At 37.5% G+C, this 22,078-nt stretch overlaps 1 protein-coding gene across 1 annotated transcript in view; it reads right to left on the bottom strand.

Moving 5' to 3' along the window:
• Positions 1 to 7,359: 7,359 nt before the first annotated feature.
• The window catches only part of TM9SF3 (transmembrane 9 superfamily member 3), a 59,048-nt gene continuing 44,329 nt past the window's right edge, over positions 7,360 to 22,078 (bottom strand). Inside the window, exons 10-15 of the mRNA XM_061402953.1 lie at positions 19,025 to 19,164; positions 16,124 to 16,192; positions 13,128 to 13,274; positions 12,597 to 12,680; positions 12,393 to 12,469; positions 7,360 to 8,720 (exon numbers count right to left, since the gene is read on the bottom strand). Coding sequence (XP_061258937.1) covers positions 8,653 to 8,720; positions 12,393 to 12,469; positions 12,597 to 12,680; positions 13,128 to 13,274; positions 16,124 to 16,192; positions 19,025 to 19,164 — 585 coding nt within the window. The 3' untranslated portion in view covers positions 7,360 to 8,652. The remainder of the gene's footprint in view (positions 8,721 to 12,392; positions 12,470 to 12,596; positions 12,681 to 13,127; positions 13,275 to 16,123; positions 16,193 to 19,024; positions 19,165 to 22,078) is intronic.

Raw genomic sequence — 22,078 nt, forward strand, 5'->3', positions numbered from 1 at the left:
CTGGGGCGAGGGACCGCGTACAGAATCGGGTCGGCGGCAACCGGTCACGGCGATTACGCGCGGCTGCCGGGCATGGCTCGGGCGCGGAACCCCCAGAGCGCGGCGTCCCGGTCCGCGTCCGCGCGCCTAGGAAGCCGCTGCTCGGAGCTACTTGCTCGTCGGCCGAGGCTGCGGCGGCTGCGACTGTGGCAGTGGTTGGAACAGTGGCCGCTCCGCCCCTCTCCACCCGGGCTGGACCGCACAGCCCTCGCCAGGGGCCCTGGGCAGCCAATCACTCGGGCGCCCGAAGCGAGGCCCCTCCTCTTCCCGGCACCTCCGCAACTTCGGAGGAAGGGGAGCGAGGTGCAGAAGCTGAAGCCAAGGACCCAGGGCCTGCCGAGCTCCCACCGAGCAAAGGGTGCCCTTCTCTGGGTGTTACAGCGCCTCTGGCCCACCCTCCCTTCAACGCTGCTCCTGAAGATCAAGGCTGGATTTCCCGCCTTGCTTTATTCTCAAAATTCACTTTACAACTCCCCGGTGCACACATGGGTGAAGACAGGAGGCAGTGGCTAAAGCTCTGGGCGCCGGACCAGAAACCCAATGCGAACGATTCCCACTACGACCAGCTCGCTATGTGCTTTTCGGAGAATCATTTCCTTGTAGGGATGAAGCGAATCTTCTCTTTGGGTCGCTTTTGGCGCAGAAAAAACCCGACGATTACGATCCTCTCAGCTTTCTCCACATTCCCTCGTCCAGCCGTGACTGGCGCTTGCTGCAGTAACCACCTAACCTAAGGTATGGCTGGTGATAGAGTGGCTTAGAAAATAATGATTTAAAATGACGGATTTCCCCTCTACGTGACCCTATCCTTTAGGAAAACAGTGCAAGACGCTTCATACAGGCAAAAAGACTGACAAACGAACAGCTATACCTACTATTTGTGTTAAATTACAGGCATGTTTTATTAAATAAGCCATTCACCATTAACTTGATGGAATAAAAACAACCAATTTCTGAAGTCTGGTTAATTTTTTGCTAATTAAAAACATATGCCCAAATAATGTGAGAATAATCAAGAGATATTTGAAACCCCCTCCTATGCTGTACCTTAAATGTAAAAATTGTTAAAACTGAGCCAATTTGATTTATAGACATAAAAATGCTATTACCAAGAGGCTTTTCAAAAACCTTTCTACAAAAGCAAAATTGCCCCATTAAGAAGTAAAATACATCAATGTGTAGTTAGCATCACACCCAGCAGAATCCTTTTTCCATTTAAACTGCAAGCAGAAAAAAGGAACAAGATTTCCTATGGGATTTCCACATGGTTTCACAGTCACCAATGACAAAACAGCAGACAGGGAGCCCAGAGCTGGGCTTTACACAGGAATCTGAATTTCTTGCATTATGATCATCTAATAAGTAGGGTGACAAGTCCTACAACCCAGTAAAGGTTTAACTACTGGCTGTTTTGTCTTGGCCCTTAGAAATGTAAGCTGACCGTTTCATGCTGAGCCTTCATCAAATGGGCATATATATATAGGATGGAGCCAGACTGGGCAAGAACTGACAGGGGAGGGAGTATCTGGGGCAGGCGAACGGCGGGAGGGGAATGGATGCCACCAAATGGCAGGGAAGACCAAGTGGCCATTAAATAGGTATGGGAAGGAGTTGAATGTCATTTCTGCCTTAACACTGGAAGGAGTCAAACCCAACGCCATAGGTCTCTGCATTTAACCCAGTGAAGGTCACCACCTGTCAGTAGACAAGTCCACAACGTCAACATCTCAAAAGCCTAACAAACTTCTGTGACACTTCCAGGTCTCCAGATGGCACTAGGCGAACAGCCAACTGGCCTCATTAGCAGGGAATTCCTCCGGAAAATAGACATTACAGGCGACCTCTTGTGCAAGCACCGAGGTTGTGAGCTTTTATTGCCTCTAATCCCCACCTCGTGAGTAGCTGCCAGGCTTCTCACCAACATTCTTTGCCCAAATATTTTGAAGACAGTCGTGCTCTAGGATGAGCAGACTGCATCTTTACGTCAGATGCCCTGTTTGAATACTATCTTAAAGGCTATCAAACAAGTATGAACAAACCACCTGAGTCATAGTACAGAAAAGTTAGAAACAATCGAAAGCGATGGTTAATATTTTTTCTCAGCTTCATGTTTTATGATTTCACTTACTACTTTTATATTTTAAACTCTAATCGGGGCTCAAATTTTATAAATGTATTTTTTAATTTCCATGGAAAAAAAAAAAAACGAGATAGATTTGGAATAAAAGGCTTTGGGATCTAAAGCCACGCAACTCAGTTCCATTAGTTATCTGTGGGTTTCCTCCTCCACAGCTCATGATCGCAAGTCCGTACAACTGTCCCTTTTCAGTCAGATGTCTGTCATCCACCCAACTCTTTGCTGCTACGCCCTATGCCGAGTTCCACGGCTCTCTTGCAGCAGCTCTCAAACGCCTCCACCCCTACCGAGTTTTCCATAACTACTCCGCAGAGGTCCCTTCTTCCTCTTGATGCCTTTCCAGGTTACCACACACCACCTTCTCCAAGGCAGGGAGCAGACCCTTCAGGGTAGAGGGCACTCTCATTTGCTGGTTTATTTTTGGTTACATGAACTGACCACTGAGACAGTATTTGAGTTTTTAAACTATTTCATACTGTTAACGATTTTCAGCAGCTGTTTAAAACCTTCTGTGGCTGGGATCCCTACCTAAGCCCGTTTAAGCGTGGCACATCAGGCCCTCCATCCACCATCAGGCTGTCCTTACATGTGTATTCCAGCCTTGAGCTCTTGCCATCTCCATTATGTCTACTCACACTGCATTAAACATCTTGCATTCATCCTAATAGGGCCTTGCTGCTCCACGTCTTTGCCGAGCACAACTTCGTAACTACACAGGCTGCATCTTCATGCCAACATTACAGCAGCTACCACACCTATGACATTTAACGTATTTCTGTCCTACCCTTCTGGGTCTCTAACCTGTATCAGATCTGTCTTACTCTCTGGACCCTCTTTGGACTCTCTCTTCCCTTCAGTGACCTCCACGGTTAGGTCCCATAATTTAGTGGCTTACCCAGAGCCATAAGAACTGTGACATGGGCCAGTTTAAATGACTTATGTCAAAATTCCCCCTACAACTGTGTCCTTCATTTAAAAAATTTGAAACTGCTACCACCTTAAGTATGCAAAACCTTGAACATAACTTTAAAAACATTTCTAGACTGCATTACCATTGACTCCATGTGTCCCAACACAAATTTATTCCCTCCCCTTCTAATGTTAAACTATTGATTAGCTATTTAATAGAAGCTCTCACTGTGAAATTCAGAAGTTGGTTGTGTAACAGTTTCCTCTATTAAACTCCTAGTTCTCCAACCAGAAAAAAGTGCCCACTAAAGATATTTAAAGTACTCAAATTTGCAGCAATTTAAACTATGCAGCTAACAGGAATTTTCAAGTAAGGTGTCAACTGGAGCTGGTAATAAAATCAGGGGGAGAAAAGAGTCAAGGAGGCTGACAAGAATTTAAATAACCAGTTAAAACTAAAGACCAAAAAAACTACAAATAGACTTGGAGAAGTTCGCCGCTACTTTTGATGTATTAGTAGTACAATAAAAATAACCCCATCCATTGCTATACAACACTCATTTCCAGCGTGACCTCTATGAATACCTCTTCCACAAGCTGGAAAAGTGACATCCCCATTTTACAGTTACAGCCGTCAAAACAATAGGACCTAATTTTGATTACTTCTGGGCTAAAAACAAGGAACTCTTTAGCTGCTCTAGTTTCTTAAAATCTAGCTGCCTATGCTATCAGCTTCACAGGACAGTTGTGAGAGGACACAAGTGAAACTGTTGTGCAACAGTAGTACTAGACAAATACAAAGTATTCTCAATCAGGAGAATGACAGGGACAGAGGAGTTTGAATGCTGGTGTCAGAGTTTGTATACAAAGAAAGGCAAAAGAATGGTAATGAGAGAAAAAAATCATTTCTTAAAAAGACAGATCTTATTCATTATACCATTCTTCCCATTTTCTGTGTATTTTTTTCCCTCAAAGTATGAAGTTGGGGAAAATACCCAAATCTCAAATTTTAAATCCTTTGTTTCAGGGGTCAGCACACTATGACCTGCTGGCTGTTTCTGTTGTTTTACTGGAACACAGCCATGCTCATTAGCTGATGTACTGTCTCCCATGGCTGTTGTGCTACAATGGTAGAGCAGTCGTGACACAGACTGTATGGCTCTCAAAGCCTCAAATATTTCCTATTGGGCTTTTTACAGAAAGCTTGCTGACCCCTGCTTTATTTAATTGTGGAAAGCTATTAGTAATCTCTTCATATGCGTGCCAATAATAATGGGTTATCCTTTATGCTTGGATCATCTGTTTCAAAAAGGAAAGAAAGCAAGCATCCAAGGGAAGAACATTGACTTTTTATTACTTTTTAAAAATTCAACTTCAGTTAGATTAACAGACTAGATTAGAACTTCAAACGTGATACATTTTATACTGCACTGGATTTCTATTACTAAAAAGCCAGTTGGAACATGGCCTACACAAATCACGGGTGAGTACAAAAATGGAAGTCATCACTGAGTAGTAACTGTTTCCTCCCAACTCTGTCACCAATTGTCCGTACTCCAGGGATTTATAGGTTCAAGTCTGACACAGCTGAAAAGCCCAAGTGGGACTGCTTTTCCAAAGATACCCTGTTGTCCTTCAAATAGAATGACATGTTATTTCCTCCTTTCCTTTAAGCTCTTACTTATGTTTATAAGCTTCAAATGACCTACACTGATGAACTGGGGCAAGCACACAAAACGCTGCTGTATCAATTATTAGCCCCGTTCACAAATTCTTCAAGATGAACACTTTTCACAACAGTTTATTTCCATATCCTAATAACAGTGAAACAAGAATGTACTTTTTCCTTTGTCTGCACAAGTCTGCCTACAGCTCAAAGAGGTCAAATCAGATGGCTTTTAGAAAACGCTCACAGAACAAAAGTTATTCCTCAAACCGAATTTAAATCTTATAAACTTTCTGCAGCGGTATGTCAACTTTCTGATCTACCTGACCTCTAAATCTAGTCTATTTCTACACACACTTCCAGTCTTGATAAATTTTCACTTCTCTGATCTCCTTAACGTACTGTTAAAATATAGCTTCATAACTATGCAATTTTTATGAAGATATAAAACATTAATGAATATTTGTATTTTCATGTCTTATTATGTGTGCCAATAAATCAACAGATGAAGCACTAAGACACACTGAAACCTAAGCTTAAAACCCAGATGAAACTGCAGTGTATAGATTACAAATAGGCTTTTCTTTCTCAAAATTCCTATACAGAAGCCCTTCGATATGTAGCTTTTCCTGAACAAATTACACTAATACATTATTTCTTTTTTTACAAATGTAAAAAAAAAAAAAAAAATCAGGAAATCTTAAACTAATATTTATTTGCAAAACATTTGGCATATGGTGATCAGTAAACATTTAGGAAACAAAAGCTTTATCAAAATGAATACAATTTGTGGATAAACCCTGAATAAAGTGGCTTTTGGAAGAACCGGAGTTTGCAGCAACCACCTTTATAAAGGGATCCATCCACTCTCAATGGAAAACACTCAAGCATACCTTTCACTAGGCTCAGAAATTACCACAATGTAATTAACTCCAAGGGCATGGGGCTTAATTTATGGGCAAACTCCATACAAGAGAATGTTGTCCCAGTTTTCCAGTCACTACATTTCCACCTTATCCTGCTCTTGCACTGCCAGGCTCCTTTGTCAATGAGATTCTCCAGGCGAGAATACTGGAGTGGGCTGTCATGCTCTCCTCCAGGGGATCTTCCCAACCCAGGGATCAAACCCAGGTCTCCTGCATGGCAGGCAGATTCTTTATCGTCAGAGCCACCAGGGAAGCCCACTCTTGTACTAGGGTATACTTATTAACAATGTCACTAATGTAGCTAAATTTCAGGTGAAGCGTACTTACAAATCCCCAGTTTTTCAGAGTATTCAAAACTTCAGTTGCTAAGTTGAGCAAATGTTAATAAATGAAAGACAAATGGCATTTATGAAGTGGAAAAATTCTACCTTTTGATTAACTTAAATAATATATTTTGCTATTCTACAACTGAAAGCTGTGGAACTAAACTATTTGTGGATTACATCTTCAAGACACACACACACACACACACACACACACACACACAACCCAGCCCCTCTAAAAAGCCATAAACCAATACCTATTTTCTAAAGGACTTTTCAAGTGACTTATACTCATTTTAATAAAGTTCTTAATGTATTTGGATATCACAAAACTATTTTTCGGTGAAGATTCCAAAGGATTTCAAATACAGATTAGTTTAGTAAAAGAACTGGTGTACCTGAATGCAGCTAAAGCGCTCATTCTTTAAAAACCCTGTCTTACCTGAAAGACTCATGAGAAACAAATTCCATTTTATGAAGATACAAGCTTGCCAGCCAATTTACAATCTATCAGAGAGACTCTATGTTCTTATAAGAATTTTACATGTAGTTTAAAAGTTATATAATATAAGCCATTAAGTACTAACTTTTAGTTCTTTTTCTTATTAGATCTTAAAGGCAGGTGTGAGAAAAAACAGAAAATGAAGGAACTAGCAGGTTACACTTCATATAATATTTTGGCTTAAAGAAGAGGATTTACCGACAGATTTTGATCAAATTTCTATTTGTTCATGTCAGTCATACTCAAGTGGTAAGAAATCAAACTTGCCACCCTTTATAGTCTTTAATGCTACATTATAGGATGCAGTCTACTAATGTACAGAAACGTATTTTGCAATGAAAACACCTTATGTAACTGAATGGCATCAACTTCATGTTAAGGTTTAAATACATTAAGGTTAAAATGTTTTGAGTCTTTCTAAAAATACCAATATACAGTATAGTTTTTAGGTGGTCATTTGCATAGCAAACTATTAAACTAGAAACTCAATGGTTCTAGGAAAACTTCACATTATGGACTGTTCCAGAAAGATGTATTCAAAATTAAAATTACTTCTCTTAGAAAACTGTAAGCTTTATTTGCTCATCCTCTAGTACACGGACCACTTTTACCCACCCCCACTTTACACAGTACACTGACCTGAACAGATTTTGTGCCACAATTTCATTCAAAGGGCTTCTCATTCATTTTGTGACTGCACTGGATAATCTAGATGAAAGCAATATTGGGGATTTTAAAGTATGGGTCCCTTGTATCAGAAAAGCATGATAAAAAAAAAACAACAACCCTGCATTCAGTAATACTGTCTTTTGAAAAGATATCTTCAAATTGCAAACACATGTATTTTCACAAAACAATTTGGTCAGGAAATTTTATTTTAACATTCTAAAGCAGTAATGCTTTAGATGTTACTTAAGTGCCCCAGACAGGATTAACAAAATTAAATGTTTCTAAATTACAAATTTGGCTCCTTTTGGGAGTCTCAGAAGAAAAACAAAAGAAAATAATCCCCCCTCCCAAAAGAAGAATGACACACACATTTTGAAGAAACCCCAATGTTTCATGCAGTGGTAGGCAAGATGTAAAAAGCCACCCAAATTCACACATTTCTACACCAATCATCATCAGAAAAAAGTACTCCGTAGTCAATCTGTACATCCAAATGCATTTGGGAATCTACACCTACATTACATTATTTAATGTTATATACATTTATTACCCACCCCCCCTTGTTTTTAATAATTTCTTATGTAAAACCTTCATTCAAACCCAAAAAAGATGTAAGACTAACTTGGGGGGAGGGGGCAGATAATCACTTTAGACATTCAGTTAAAATGTAGTTTATCTAAATCTCAAAATGTTTAATAAAAACAAATATCTTCTCCATTTAACAATTTGCTTTCTAACTGTACAGTAAATTGCATTGTAGAGAGTACACCTCTATCTTCAAACTGTATCTTCTTTGGATGGAATTAAGATGTAACTGTATAGTTTTAAGATAAATAAATGGGAAGTTGGTCCAACTAAGATGACAGCAGATATATTACATGCAGGATTTAATATTTTTAAATTTTCTCTTTAAAAAAAAAAAAGATGCAGTTGAATTGGGGGGGGGGGGGGGGCGCGGAAAGCAGGTCAAAAAAGAACCCAGGTTCAATATATAAAAATGTCCCACAATAGGTTGACGATGGCAGTAAAAATAAGAGAAAAAAGTAATCTTTCTGGAACATCATTTTTCAGTATTGTAGAAACACTAGTGCCAGGAAGATTTCTATTCATGTAATTTTAGCATCCAAGTTTCCCTCTATTTATTTTATTGGAACAAATGCTTTAAATAAACTATTTGTCCTCTTCACTGAAGAGAGCTGGTCTATTTCATCTTTAATGAGCTAGTTTTTGGGAAGTTTAGCCATGTACTGTAGTAATGCCTACTGCATAAAATCCAAGCATTTGCTGTGAACAGTTGGAGAAAGCAGTCAGTAAGAACCTAGGATCAATGGAAATAGATGTTACTTAAGCCATCCACGAAAGAGACCCACAAAGTACCCAGAGTTAAAGCCCAAATCTTCTTGCGCTTTTTTTTTTTCGCTGTCCAAGTTCCACCCCTGTGAAAGAGAAATTGATCCGAAGTTCCAGGCTTTCTTGGGTCTTTAGTCAATTTTCACATTAGTATAGATTTTTCGGACAAAGGCACTTGTTCCCATGTAACCAATTGCTCCTGTAAAGATAAAACAAGATGTTTTGAAACAAATACACACAGAGCAGTACCCATCATTTACAAACACACACTAAATGCTCTCTGCTCTAGAAAGTTATTCTTTTTGCAAGATAACATCTAATGTTAGCATCCTCCCTAAACTTACTAAAATAGTGTCACTTGTTTTGCAAATCACCTGTTGCTGTCATATACCAAGTGCGGCCTGATGTAACATTTTTATAGTTAAATATCAATTATAACATGAATTATGAACTATATGAATTAAAATGATCTCTTAAAAAGAGAATAATTTCAGATTGACAAACATTCATTAAATGAAAAAAATAAGTCTTTTAAAAATTTAAGCATAGATTATTCTAGATTATTAAAACAATACTAACATGTTCTCCAAACAATATGATACACTTATGGATAATTTAGTAAGAAGTGACTGGGGGTTCTCTCAGGGAAGGACGAGACCCATGGCCCAAGAGCATCTGAAGCTCTAGAGAGGACACATTTCTGATGGCTTCTTTTTTACATTTAAATTGTAGAAGCTGTGATTGGTAGAAAGGTAGGCAGTTGAGGGCATGGATGAGAGACACAGATAAGTAGATCAGGAATCCTGAAATGCTGTTTTTGAAATAATTAGCCTCAAACAGGGCCCAAAATACCAGAAAGCAGGGGTGTTAAATTAATCTGTTTTGTTAAATTAAGTTTCTGCCTCTTGGCCCTTAAAAAGTGCTCGGCACATGATAAGATACTCAATAAATATTTGTTGAATGAATGAATGAACTGTATAGTTCTTTACTGTAAATACTAAGAGATCTTTAGGACAAGACAGGTGGTCACTCGTATGATAGAGAAGATTCTACACTAGATTTAGGAATTTACCATCAAGTCTAAAAGTCAGTCTTCCATGAGTTAATGATACACACATACACCTAACTGACTAACTTGAACTAACTTTTATTCACCCAACTGGTGTACGCAAGGAAAAAATAAGTCTTTCTGCCTTTCCTATACATATGAAAACTGTACCTCAAGGGAACCAAATGGCTGATGAAAGGGTTTCTCCTTAGAGAAGTGTCCCAGCTAATAAATACAAAAGGAACAATGGAATGAGAATATTGTAACCACTAATGACTTAATGGAAGAACTAGGCAATAATTATCAATGGCTGCTAACCTCACAGAGACAATCAGACATTTAAGTGCCTCCTTATAAAAGTTTACAAAACACCTGTTAAGTGTTCTTGGACAAGTATTCTTGAGTACGATCAGGTCTATAGATTTAACTACCACTTTACGGGAAATATGGGGGGAAGCACACAGAGAAACATTAAATAACACCTTAGGGATACAATCAGCCTAACCCAGAGTGTGAAAAACTCAACAGGATTTCAAACAAACCAACCAACCAAAACCTAAGTTTCTTAAGTAACTGCAAGGGAAAAGAGAGTAAACGTCAATAGATTTAAAGCTGCTTAAAAGACAGTTTTATCAAGCAATGCATGGACTTTTAACTGGATCTTGATGCAAACTGTATTAAAAAAGAAATGAGGACGTGTGGGATAAAAGTGAATACTAAGTGAATTTTTGAGCACATTAGGAAATTATATATATATATATATTATATAACTGCATTCTTATATATTATAGCTATATAATAATTATATAAACACTGCACATTTGATGTATCAATATACCCACATGCATACACACACACACACAAATATTTACAGCTAAAATGACATGAAGTTCGAGATTTACATCAGAAAAAAAGGAGGTAAAGTGGAAACAAAAATAAGACAAGACTGGCTACAAGCTGACAATTACTGATGTTAGGTGTGTTAGGTACATGAGGACTCACTACATATATACTACTGTTTCTCTTTTTGTATATATTTGAAAATTCCCCATAATAAAATATCGAAAATATTTTTAAAACCCACCCAGACAATAAAGGAAACCTATTTTTGTAATAAAGACACTTATTTTTAAATATTAAATTATTATACTTGAAAATAGTGGTAATTCATTTTAAAATAGCTATATACAAGTCCTGACAAGATAATTGGAAATAACCATTCGATTTTAAAAACCTGAATTCTTTCTAAAGTATTTGTAAAATTTTAGGTAGAATCAAAAATTTAACTAGTATAATACAGTACTAGTCCAATAAGCAAATTCAATTTTCGAGACTTTTAAAATATTGTTCCCTTTTGAGCAGAGATATGCTTAAAAGCAAAATAGTGTCAATCTAGAGAATCATTTTTCTTAATCTTATGAGTATCAAGAATAATCTTATAAAATATTACTTTATAAAAGGAAGAGACTGAATATGCTCTCTAGAAAAATAAATGTCTTGGGAATAACACCAAACTTAATTTTTTTTAAAACTAAAATGCTATGCTCAAAACATAAAATCTGCAGCAATCTAATTATTTCCCCTTCACATAATTATTTTTTCCTACATTAAACAAGAATATTTTTTTCTTTCAATTACTGACTGAAAAAGCATATTAGCAACATAACCCGATGAGTACGTGTAATTTTTGTATTATGATGACATTTTAATCATTTTCAGTGTGAACTCGTTCCCCTCCCCGACAAAAACAGATTAGCACTAAAGGCATATAAACCCATTAAAGAATAAATGCTGGGACATTGCCAGAACAGCAGAGAACTGTAAACGTGCCAGGACTGTCAGGCAGCAAGATGAAATTTCAACAGGAAAAGCATTCAAAAAATTTAGCTATTAAGTAGGGGCACTAGGATTCACGATCAAGACTGGCCCCCCAAAGTCTTGCTCCTCCCCAAAACTCCCCATCACGTCTCATATGTCTCACCACCTAGTAACAGGCCTGCATTATACCTGTTGCTTTATACACATGACACTATTACAGATAATTACTCTGAAAGATATGCCCATTTTATAGATTAGAAAATGAGACTTAGGTTAATATGCCCTCCCATGGCCACAAAGAAGGTTAAGTGGCAGCATGGAGATTTACTCCAGGTCTCTTAGGCTTTCCAGACCATGTCTTTTCCATTTTTCATGGTGCTTCTAAAAAGTTTTCTTCATTTTCTAGCTATTTCATATGTACTATACACGCTATTTATGGTGAAAACTATTACCTCTTCCATTTAATGGAAGACTCTGATATTATCCTCCTTTTATAGATGCTTGGAGACCTTGGGGAATTGGATCAAGGTATAGAACCACAGACTGCACCGCCAGAACGTAAGCTCAGTCTGCAAGCACCCAAGTGTGTATCATAACCAGTCAATTGTGCTGCCTCCTGGACACTTTTACCTCAATGAACAGGGGAACAGAAACTTCCAAACAAAAATCATTTGGCCAAAACCTTAACTTGTTTACACAATAATCTGTTCCAAAAAATCTAAGCTTATTAAAAAAAAAGGCAATTCTCAACATGAATGAAAAACTAATTGTGGTATGGGAAATAGTGCTATACACAATTATTAAAAACAGGAAATTAAAGAAATCAGAGAGTTAATAAATTAGATTTTGAGGAATAGTTAAAAGGACTGAAATCAGATGTTTGAGCTTCTTTTGGTGTTCCTGATCAAACAATAGAAGGTTATTTCTCAGTTTCCAATTACTGTATTTTTCTGATTCAGAAACACTCAGATTTACTCATGATATTCCAAGAATTTCAGAACTTACCACACATTATCCCCAAGGCTGTGCTAAATACCGCCATATATCCAAAGTAAAATGATGTTTGAAATAAGCCATACATCCTGAAATAAAACCAAAAACTTATATATAGTATATCCATTTTTACTTTCAACATAAGGCCTAAATCCTAGCATTTAAAATGATAAACTTAGTTTCCAAAATACAAAATGAGAAAATGTCTCCACTTACTTTGTTTTGAAAAAATAGTAGTAAAAGGAATACATGTAAACATAAATTGCAGTGGATGCAGCAGAGAGAAAACTTGTCCATTGCCTGAAGAAAAAAAGGAACTCTTTTGAATGGATGGCACTGGAAGATTTTAAAGCAAAGCATTTTATAAAAACATCCTTTATGATTCTATATATTTAAAAACAAATGCATGTATAATGGCATTTAAATATATCAACAAGGAGAAAGCCTAAGAAATGGAAGGAGAGATCCTAAATTTTGCCAGATTTCCGATTATAAATGACCCTAAATAAACCATTTCCTTTTTCAAATGTCTCCTCATGTTTAAAATAGTGACCCTCATTAATACTCCCAATTTTTTTGACTGATACTATTTTTTTCTCTAAAATCGTATTTTTATAATTGAAAAAACTCCTACACTATCTTAAGAAAATTTGTATATAGATTTTTACTCCATGTGATACATTTCAAATGCAATCTTATTTTAAATTATATGGTCCCCAGAAGTTCTTCCCAGAAGTAAGTACTCACCACCTGTAATCCTCTGCATTTAGTAGAAAGTATGTGCACACGATGGTCACACAGACAGTCACAATGCACAGGATGACCAGCACCAGCATCATGAAGCCATAGACATAATAGATCTTATACGCCCAGAAAGAGGTGAAGATGAAATACCTAAATGCAACCCAACACAGACATAGTTTTCCAGTCTTTATTCATAAAACTCACCCTGTTCTTGCTAAATCTCATTTGCACCTTAGTTATCACTTTAATCTCAGTATTTTTCTTTCAAACAACTTTCTCAACAGTTTCCCTTCCTCCCCTTTCATTAAATCATTTACAATTCCGTCAAAAATATTTTCTTAGATAATCTGTCAAAAACAGATTCATTAGCAGGGTAGGGTATTCATCTCTAAGTAAACTGAATAAATTTGAAGCTTTACGAGTGTATTGTGGAAAAGAAAAATGAAAATAGCTAAAAATTCATATTTTAAAAATGAATTCTCATTTATTTTTTTCTACATACTATACAAGCAATGCAGTTTATAAAACACCCAATTAAATTTTTTAAAAAGGTTTGATATGATAATAATGTATAAAATTAGGAAAATAAAAATAATTAGGAAAAGAAAGCCTAAGAAAGCTCGATGTCATTTTCACAGGACTGCAAGAGAAAGGGCACTATGATTTTACACCAAAAAAGATCGTTTCCTCTAATTCCACTACACAGTTCAGTTCAGTTGCTCAGTCTTGTCCAACTCTTTGCGACCCCATGAACTGCAGCACTCCAGGCCTCCCTGTCCATCACCAACTCCCGGAGTTCACTCAAACTCACGTCCATCGAGTCAGTGATGCCATCCAGCCATCTCATCCTCTGTCGTCCCCTTCTCCTCCTGCCCCCAATCCCTTCCAGCATCAGGGTCTTTTCAAATGAGTCAACTCTTCGCATGAGGTGGCCAAAGTATTGGAGTTTCAGCTTTGGCATCAGTCCTTCCAAAGAACACCCAGGACTGATCTCCTTTAGAATGGACTGGTTGGATCTCCTTGCAGTCCAAGGGACTCTCAAGAGTCTTCTCCAACACCACAGTTCAAAAGCATCAATTCTTCGGCGCTCAGCTTTCTTCACAGTCCAACTCTCACATCCATACATGACCATTGGAAAAACCATAGCCTTGACTAGACGGACCTTTGTTGGCAAAGTAATGTCTCTGCTTTTGAATATGCTATCTAGGTTGGTCATAATTTTCCTTCCAAGGAGTAAGCGTCTTTTAATTTCATGGCTGCAGTCACCATCTGCAGTGATTTTGGAGCCCCCAAAAATAAAGTCTGACACTGTTTCCCCATCTATTTCCCATGAAGTGATGGGACCAGATGCCATGATCTTCGTTTTCTGAATGTTGAGCTTTAAGCCAACTTTTTCACTCTCCTCTTTCACTTTCATCAAGAGGCTTTTGAGTTCCTCTGCACGTTCTGCCGTAAGGGCGGTGTCATATGCATATCTGGGGTTATTGATATTTCTCCCAGCAATCTTGATTCCAGCTTGTGCCTCTTCCAGCCCAGTGTTTCTCATGATGTACTCTACATATAAGTTAAATAAGCAGGGTGACAATATACAGCCTTGACGTACTCCTTTTCCTATTTGGAACCAGTCTGTTGTTCCATGTCCAGTGCTAACTGTTGCTTCCTGACCTGCATACAGGTTTCTTAAGAGGCAGGTCAGGTGGTCTGGTATTCCCATTTCTTTCAGAATTTTCCACAGTTTATTGTGATCCCCACAGTCAAAGGCTTTGGCATAGTCAATAAAGCAGAAATAGATGCTTTTCTGCAACTCTCTTGCTTTTTCAATGATCCAGCGGATGTTGGCGATTTGATCTCTGGTTCCTCTGCCTTTTCTAAAACCAGCTTGAATATCTGGAAGTTCACGGTTCACATATTGCTGAAGCCTGGCTTGGAGAATTTTGAGCATTAATTTACTAGCGTGTAAGATGAGTGCAATTGTGCGGTAGTTGGAGCATTCTTTGGCATTGCCTTTCTTTGGAATTGGAATGAAAACTGACCTTTTCCAGTCCTGTGGCCACTGCTGAGTTTTCCAAATTTGCTGGCATATGGAGTGCAGCACTTTCACAGCATCATCTTTCAGGATTTGAAATAGCTCAACTGGAATTCCACCACCTCCACTAGCTTTGTTCGTAGTGATGCTTTCTAAGGCCCACTTGACTTCACATTCCAGGATGTCTGGCTCTAGGTAAGTGACCACACCATCGTGATTATCTGGGTCGTGAAGATCTTTTTTGTACAGTTCTTCTGTGTATTCTTGCCACCTCTTCTTAATATCTTCTGCTTCTGTTAGGTCCATACCGTTTCTGTCCTTTATTGAGACCATCTTTGCATGAAATGTTCCCTTGGTATCTCTAATTTTCTTGAAGAGATCTCTAGTCTTTCCCATTCTGTTGTTTTCCTCTATTTCTTTGCATTGATCACTGAGGAAGGCTTTCTTATCTCTCCTTGCTATTCTTTGGAACTCTGCATGCAGATGCTTATATCTTTCCTTTCCTCTTTGCTTTTCACTTCTCTTCTTTTCACAGCTATTTGTAAGGCCTCCCCAGACAGCCATTTTGCTTTTTTTGCATTTCTTTTTCATGGGGATGGTCTTGATCCCTGTCTCCTGTACAATGTCACGAAGCAATCATTAAAACAAAAAGGGTTTTTTTAACCTCTTTTCTTTTTCTTGTTCCCTTCTGCTTGTTAGTTACCTTATCTATTACCCATTCTTTCAACAGATATTTACAGAAGCGCTACACATATTAGAGAAACAGTGAGAACAGAATTAGTCTCTACCCTCAAGGAGATGAGTTTAGTGAGAAACATCAGTAGAGGGACAGTCATGACACACCATGACAGGTGCCGAGGAGCGTCTAAGCAGGGCTCTGGGCGAGGGAAGGGGGAGCCACCCTAACTCCTATCTCTCCTGTATCTTATTACAATGAAATCTCTTGAAACATAAATACATTGCCAAAACTTACATTTCAATAAAGATTGAGCCAAAAGGTAAAATTCCTCCTAGGCAAACAATAACTGCAGGCTCCATGAACCTGGAAAATATTAAAATTAACAGTAAACTTCTAGTATGATTTCCACATTATATTAACTCTGATAACAGGAATCAGAATACTTGGTACTTAAAAATAATCTAAAGGACAGAAATAAGCCAGTAAAGAGAAAAACAAAAATTCAAAGAGGCACAATATTGAAAGGGGATTTCAAATTAGCCATAGTTAGAATTTTATAGTTAAAATTCTTTTGGGCATTAAAGCCCAAGATAAGAATTTCAGGAACAAAAATTCTTGCTACTGGCAGAACTCAAGAAAAGCTCTTTCTCCTCCTGATCTATACTTCCCAGTAACTTCTAAAAATTGTAGTCCTTTACTTACAGAAAGCCAATCTAAGTTTTGAAACTGCCTCCCCATCTGAAATGATGTTCCCAAATTGCGGCCTTGCCAGTGTCTTTGCTCACGCTTTCCTTGGTTCAGTATTTCCTTTTCGCTTGAATTATACTATTCAAGTATTATGAGTTCTAAGTTATAAAAGGAATCACAGAATGACTCAAAAATAAAATTCAAACCTCATTCATTCACTCAACAAATATTTACTGATTGCAGTCAGTAATTCTCCAACCCTGAATGCCTTCCCTTGTCTCATATTTCTATTCCTGCAAGTACTGGCTCAAGTGTTCTCCCTATAAAGCCCTTCCCAAGTCTCCCAGGCAGAGGTGCGTTCTTCCACTGCCTCCTGAACGTAACTCCAAGGCTGCACTTACCACACTATACTATACTAATTACTTATATAATTACTCACTAGATTATAAACTCTGGCAGGCAGAAGCTATTCATCTAGGTATTCCCAGTGCCTGGCACAGTCCACAGCACATAAAAGACAGCAAACTACCATTTCTGACATGAACAAACTACAAAATTACGAAGAAAATGAGTTTGAGAGTTGAAAAAAAAAATTAAAGATCATTTATCCTGTCTCCTTTCCTTCTTTTATAAAAAGTCAAGATCCACAGAGGTTAAAAACAACTTGCCTGTCAGATCTAGGATATGGATTTCAGTTCCCATATAATGACATGTAGAAAATGAAGAGACACGTGAGCTTTCCCTACACCTAAATGTGACCCATGGTTAGCAAGGGTACAGGTTACTCCTTCCTCTCTTTCACCAGCCTAGTGACCCAGAGGAACTTTTGTGATTTCTGACTAGGCTTTTCCTTTAATCTTATCCTCCTCAGTAATGAGTGAAGGAAGATCAGGATATCAATGGGCTTTAACAGGCTAATCTTGAATTTGAAGAAGATAAAACTGACTTTAAAACACAGACTACAGACGTTCTCATAAGCACTAATCTAAAAAAAAAGGGGGAAAAAAGAACATGTATAATTCCTAAGACTAGAACAGATCATTCTCCTTTAAACTATGGGGCTATTTTATCCAGCTTCCACTTCTACAAATGTCTACATACCTCCAGGTCTTCAAAAGACTGTATAAGTACTTGAAAATAAGTAATATTTATAATATAGCAAAATATCTATGAACAGAAGCATTTCAATATATATCCCCTATTATGAATATGTAGAGTCTACCATACAGCTGTTTAAACAAGATGGGAAATAAAAAAATATGCAGTAAGATTGTTCTATTTATGTCCAGAAGAATTAGTAAAATAAAGAATGCAGAACGGCATAAATCAGCACTAAACCATTCAATATACTAATTTAAAAGGGCAAAACATATACACAGTGAGTTCACATTTTATTCAAATTTGAATTACAAAAATTAGAAATATAAATATATTATTGATATCTCATTTTATGTCCAAGGTTGAAAAAATATAAACCATCTCAAGTTAAAAATCCATCAAGAATCACTATTTCAAAGCTGACTAAATGAACTATAAACTATAAACTACTGCAGTAGAAGAATAGCTTTAGCTGTTAAACAGAAATACCTGTCACCTTTTGTCAGGATTAAACCTTGAATTATGGGAGATCCTCAAAAACACATTCTGTGCATAAAATGACAAACTGTATCTAAGAGATTACTATACTATTCCAGAAGTGAAGATAAAGAATGTAGGTCAGTAAATTATGTGCTCAGTCACATTCAGCTCTTTGTGGCCCTATGGATTGGAGGCTGCCAGGCTCCTCTGCCCACAGAATTTTCCAGGCAAGAATACTGAAGTGGGGTGCCATTTCCTACTCCGGGGGATCTTTCTGACCCAAGGATTGAACTGGCCTCTCGCATCTCTGGCATTGGCAGGCAGATTCTTTAACACTAGTGCCACCTGGGAAGCCCCAGTTCATCTCTCACCTGATTCAAAATATATATGGCTAAATGTGTGTCAATTTTGTTTTGAATAAAAAATGTGGAAAGGACACTGAAACTGTAAGCCAGGAGTTGGCAAACTTTTTCTTTAAAGGCTCAGATAATATTTCTTGTTCTACAGGTGATAATGGTTGGTGTCTGTCATAACTGTTTAACTCTGATGCTATAGTGGAAAAGCAATCACAGACAATATGGGAACAAACAGGCGTGGCTATATTCCAACAAAATTTTATTTATAAAAACAGATTTGGTTTATAGGCTGCAGTAATACAACAGCTGCTGCATTAGGTTCTATCCCCCTCTATGAAATAGTTTACTGACCAAAGCATTTGATTTCTCTGTGAATGGCACTAATATTCAAAAAGTAAAATAAAGATATCATTTATTACCACTCCTAACAATATAAGTTGAAGGAGAAAGAAAAAGACAAATGTTAAGTTTAAACTTATAAATACATGCCAATTCTAAAAGTTATGTATATGCAATAGCCTTAAGAATTTATATATTGTGAGAAGCAATCAAAAAAATTTAACATTCTCTTTACCATTTTTTCTCCGGTATGGGACGAGGCACAGCATTGACACGACAAGGGAAGTTGGGCTGACCTGATAGATTTCGGCCAAGTATTGTACCAACAAGATTTAGAGGAAGGATGACAAAAAAACAGATGCAACAAACAGCCACCTGTAAATTAAATTAAGATGTGTGTGATTACTCAGAGAACAATAATATTAACAAAAACAAATAAAAAGGATAGAAAAATTTAAACGCAATTTGATTATAAAAGAAAATGTTTAAATTCAAAATGGGTTAAAATTGTGCAGAATACATACTAATAGCAATAGGAAAAGAATGTGCTTTAAAATATTAGAATTAAACTAAATACAAGTTAAACCATATTTCCTATCAACTGTGGTTCCTGTTATTTCCTGTTCTTTCACACTGCCCCTGCCACAGTCCTTTTTTCTCTCAGTTTCAGCTGTCATGATTTTATCATATCCTTTATCTTTTATCATTATAACCAACTTATTTACTTGCCTGCACTTCACTGAGCTCCTAATAAGCTCAAGGACCTTTACAAGTGTTATTTTCCTACTTCCCAGGTGAAGAAAATGAGACAGAGAGGCTACATGACTTCCCTTGATCACACAGTTTAGTAGGCAGCCAAACTAAGATTTCAATTCAGACCTCCTGTCTCATTCTGTCTGCTCGTTTCTATTCTACAGTGCCTTAGGATCTTACAAATAAGAGAACATCACTATTTATGCATATAGTATATTACTAAAATGAGTATTTCTCTGCCTATTAGTAATCCAAAGTCTAACATTACAGGGGAGACCATACAGAGATTCTAGAACCAAAGTTAAGGAAGCATTTATTTTTGTGATTTTTTTCTTCTTTTTTATATAAACTTGTATTCTTACGAAGACACACTCAAGTTCCTTCCAGCCAGCATGTAAATTAGGATTAGTTCACTCTGAACTTCTGGAACTGAAACAGAACTGAATCACCTCTAGTATCTCTCAAATATATATTTTGGGGTTCTAATAAATAAAAAGTAAAAGTTAGAAAAAAGCTGAATAGAAATTGTGAAGAAATTAACTGAGAGAAATGAAGAGGTGTGGGGTAGAAAATCCACAGTGATGACATGAGAAGGAAAGAATCTACCTGGAAGCAACATTACTGAAAACTCCACATCTTCATTATACCCTGATGTGTGCTTGCATGTATTCAAACAAACCAAAGAGTATCAACATTTTCCTTTCAGGTAGTGCTTAGTCGCTCAAGTCGTGTCCAATTCTTTGTGACTCCAGGGACTGTAGCCCACCAAACCCCTCTGTCCATGGGGATTCTCCAGGCAAGAACACTGGAGCGGGTTGCCATGTCCTCCTCCAGAGAATCTTCCCAACCCAGGGATCAAACCCAGGTCTCCTGCATTGCAGGCGGACTCTACCATCTGAGCCACCAGGGAAGCCCAGCAAAACTTGTATAAAAGTAGGAGAGTTAAGAGTTCTGACATTCCATTTTAAAGCTCAGACTTAGAAACTCAAATCAGTGGTATCTCCGTATAGACCTGTTAATAATATGAATTTTTGCTTATATGAATAATAAGAAAAGGTGAAACATAAAAAAAGGCAGATGTTTTAAAGATATTTTAAATACTAGGATATATTGTGAATTATACATATCCCATATTTAGGGGTTGAATTCTGTCTCAATTTTTGTTGTTTTTTAAATTATTATTTTGCTACCATTAAATATATAAAATTCATAAATACTAAAACACTGTAATAGAGACCTACATATTTCCCCTAATTTACCAGAACTCTAATTTCAAACAAGGCCTGAAGAGAAGTTGTTGAGAAAACATTCACATGGGGATGACCTGGTCTAGCAAAGTAGTTTCATCTGTTCCGCAGAACCCTCAAGTCCTGCTGAAAAAAGTTTTAGTTAGGAATTCCACAAGCACTTGATTTGAATATCCTTTTGAAAATAGCTTTTTAAAACAATTATTTTTAACTGTAAAAAAAAAAATAAGGCAAGAGGAAGGTCAGGAGGGAGGAGACAGATGTACACCTATGGCTGAGTAATAGTTGATGCATGGCAGAAACCAACACAGTGTTGTAAAGCGATTATCCATCAATTAAAAATAAATTATAAAAATAAAATAAAAATAAAGAACAACAACAACAAAATGCTGCTACTGTTGCTGCTAAGTCGCTTCAGTCGTGTCCGACTCTGTGTGACCCCATAGACGGCAGCCCACCAGGCTCCCCCGTCCCTGGGATTCTCCAGGCAAGAACACTGGAGTGGGTTGCCATTTCCTTCTCCAATGAGTGAAAGTGAAAAGTCAAAGTGAAGTCGCTCAGTCGTGTCTGACTCTAGCAACCCCATGGACTGCAGCCTACCAGGCTCCTCCCCCCAAGGGGTTTTCCAGGCAAGAGTACTGGAGTGGGGTGCCACTGCCTTCTCTGAACAACTAAATAAACAGACTCAAATTCATTTTATACCAAATATCAATACCTGGATACCACAATCAGGTTAACTCATTTCACGCAAACTTCAGAATAAAGTTTCTTCTGCTATCTCTGTATATATACATCTTTGGACTCCTAGTAAATGTATCACTGATTAGGAAGGCCTACACTGGTCTTTTGTTCTTCCTTCCCATACCCCACTCCCAGCCAATTCTGGCCTGCACATATTTGCTCATTAAAAGCTTTATAAGCAAATGCACTACAGTACATGCATGTCATACGCAATTAGGTGGCAGGTGAAGTGAAGGCATACCTTGCCTGTGTGCTCAGTCAAAGCATTAACAACAGTCAATAAAGGAACCTATAAACAGTCTCAAGACATTATCAACTGTTTATATTTGTTTAATTCCCCCTCCCCCTTTTCCTGACTTTAATACATGGTAAAAATGCGAGCAGTATGTTGGAAACTATTAGTGACTAAACTGTAAAACCAATTTCCTGCTCCTTTATGTCCTAGTTCTGGATGAGTTTACTTGAAGAAATACTCTGAGACTGCAAGGCGAGCTGTTAAAAAAAAAAGAGTCACAGGGAACTAAATCATCTGTGAAGTCAGAATTTTT

This window comes from Bos javanicus, chromosome 26, assembly GCF_032452875.1.
Source record: "Bos javanicus breed banteng chromosome 26, ARS-OSU_banteng_1.0, whole genome shotgun sequence".
Classification (NCBI taxonomy): domain Eukaryota; kingdom Metazoa; phylum Chordata; class Mammalia; order Artiodactyla; family Bovidae; genus Bos; species Bos javanicus.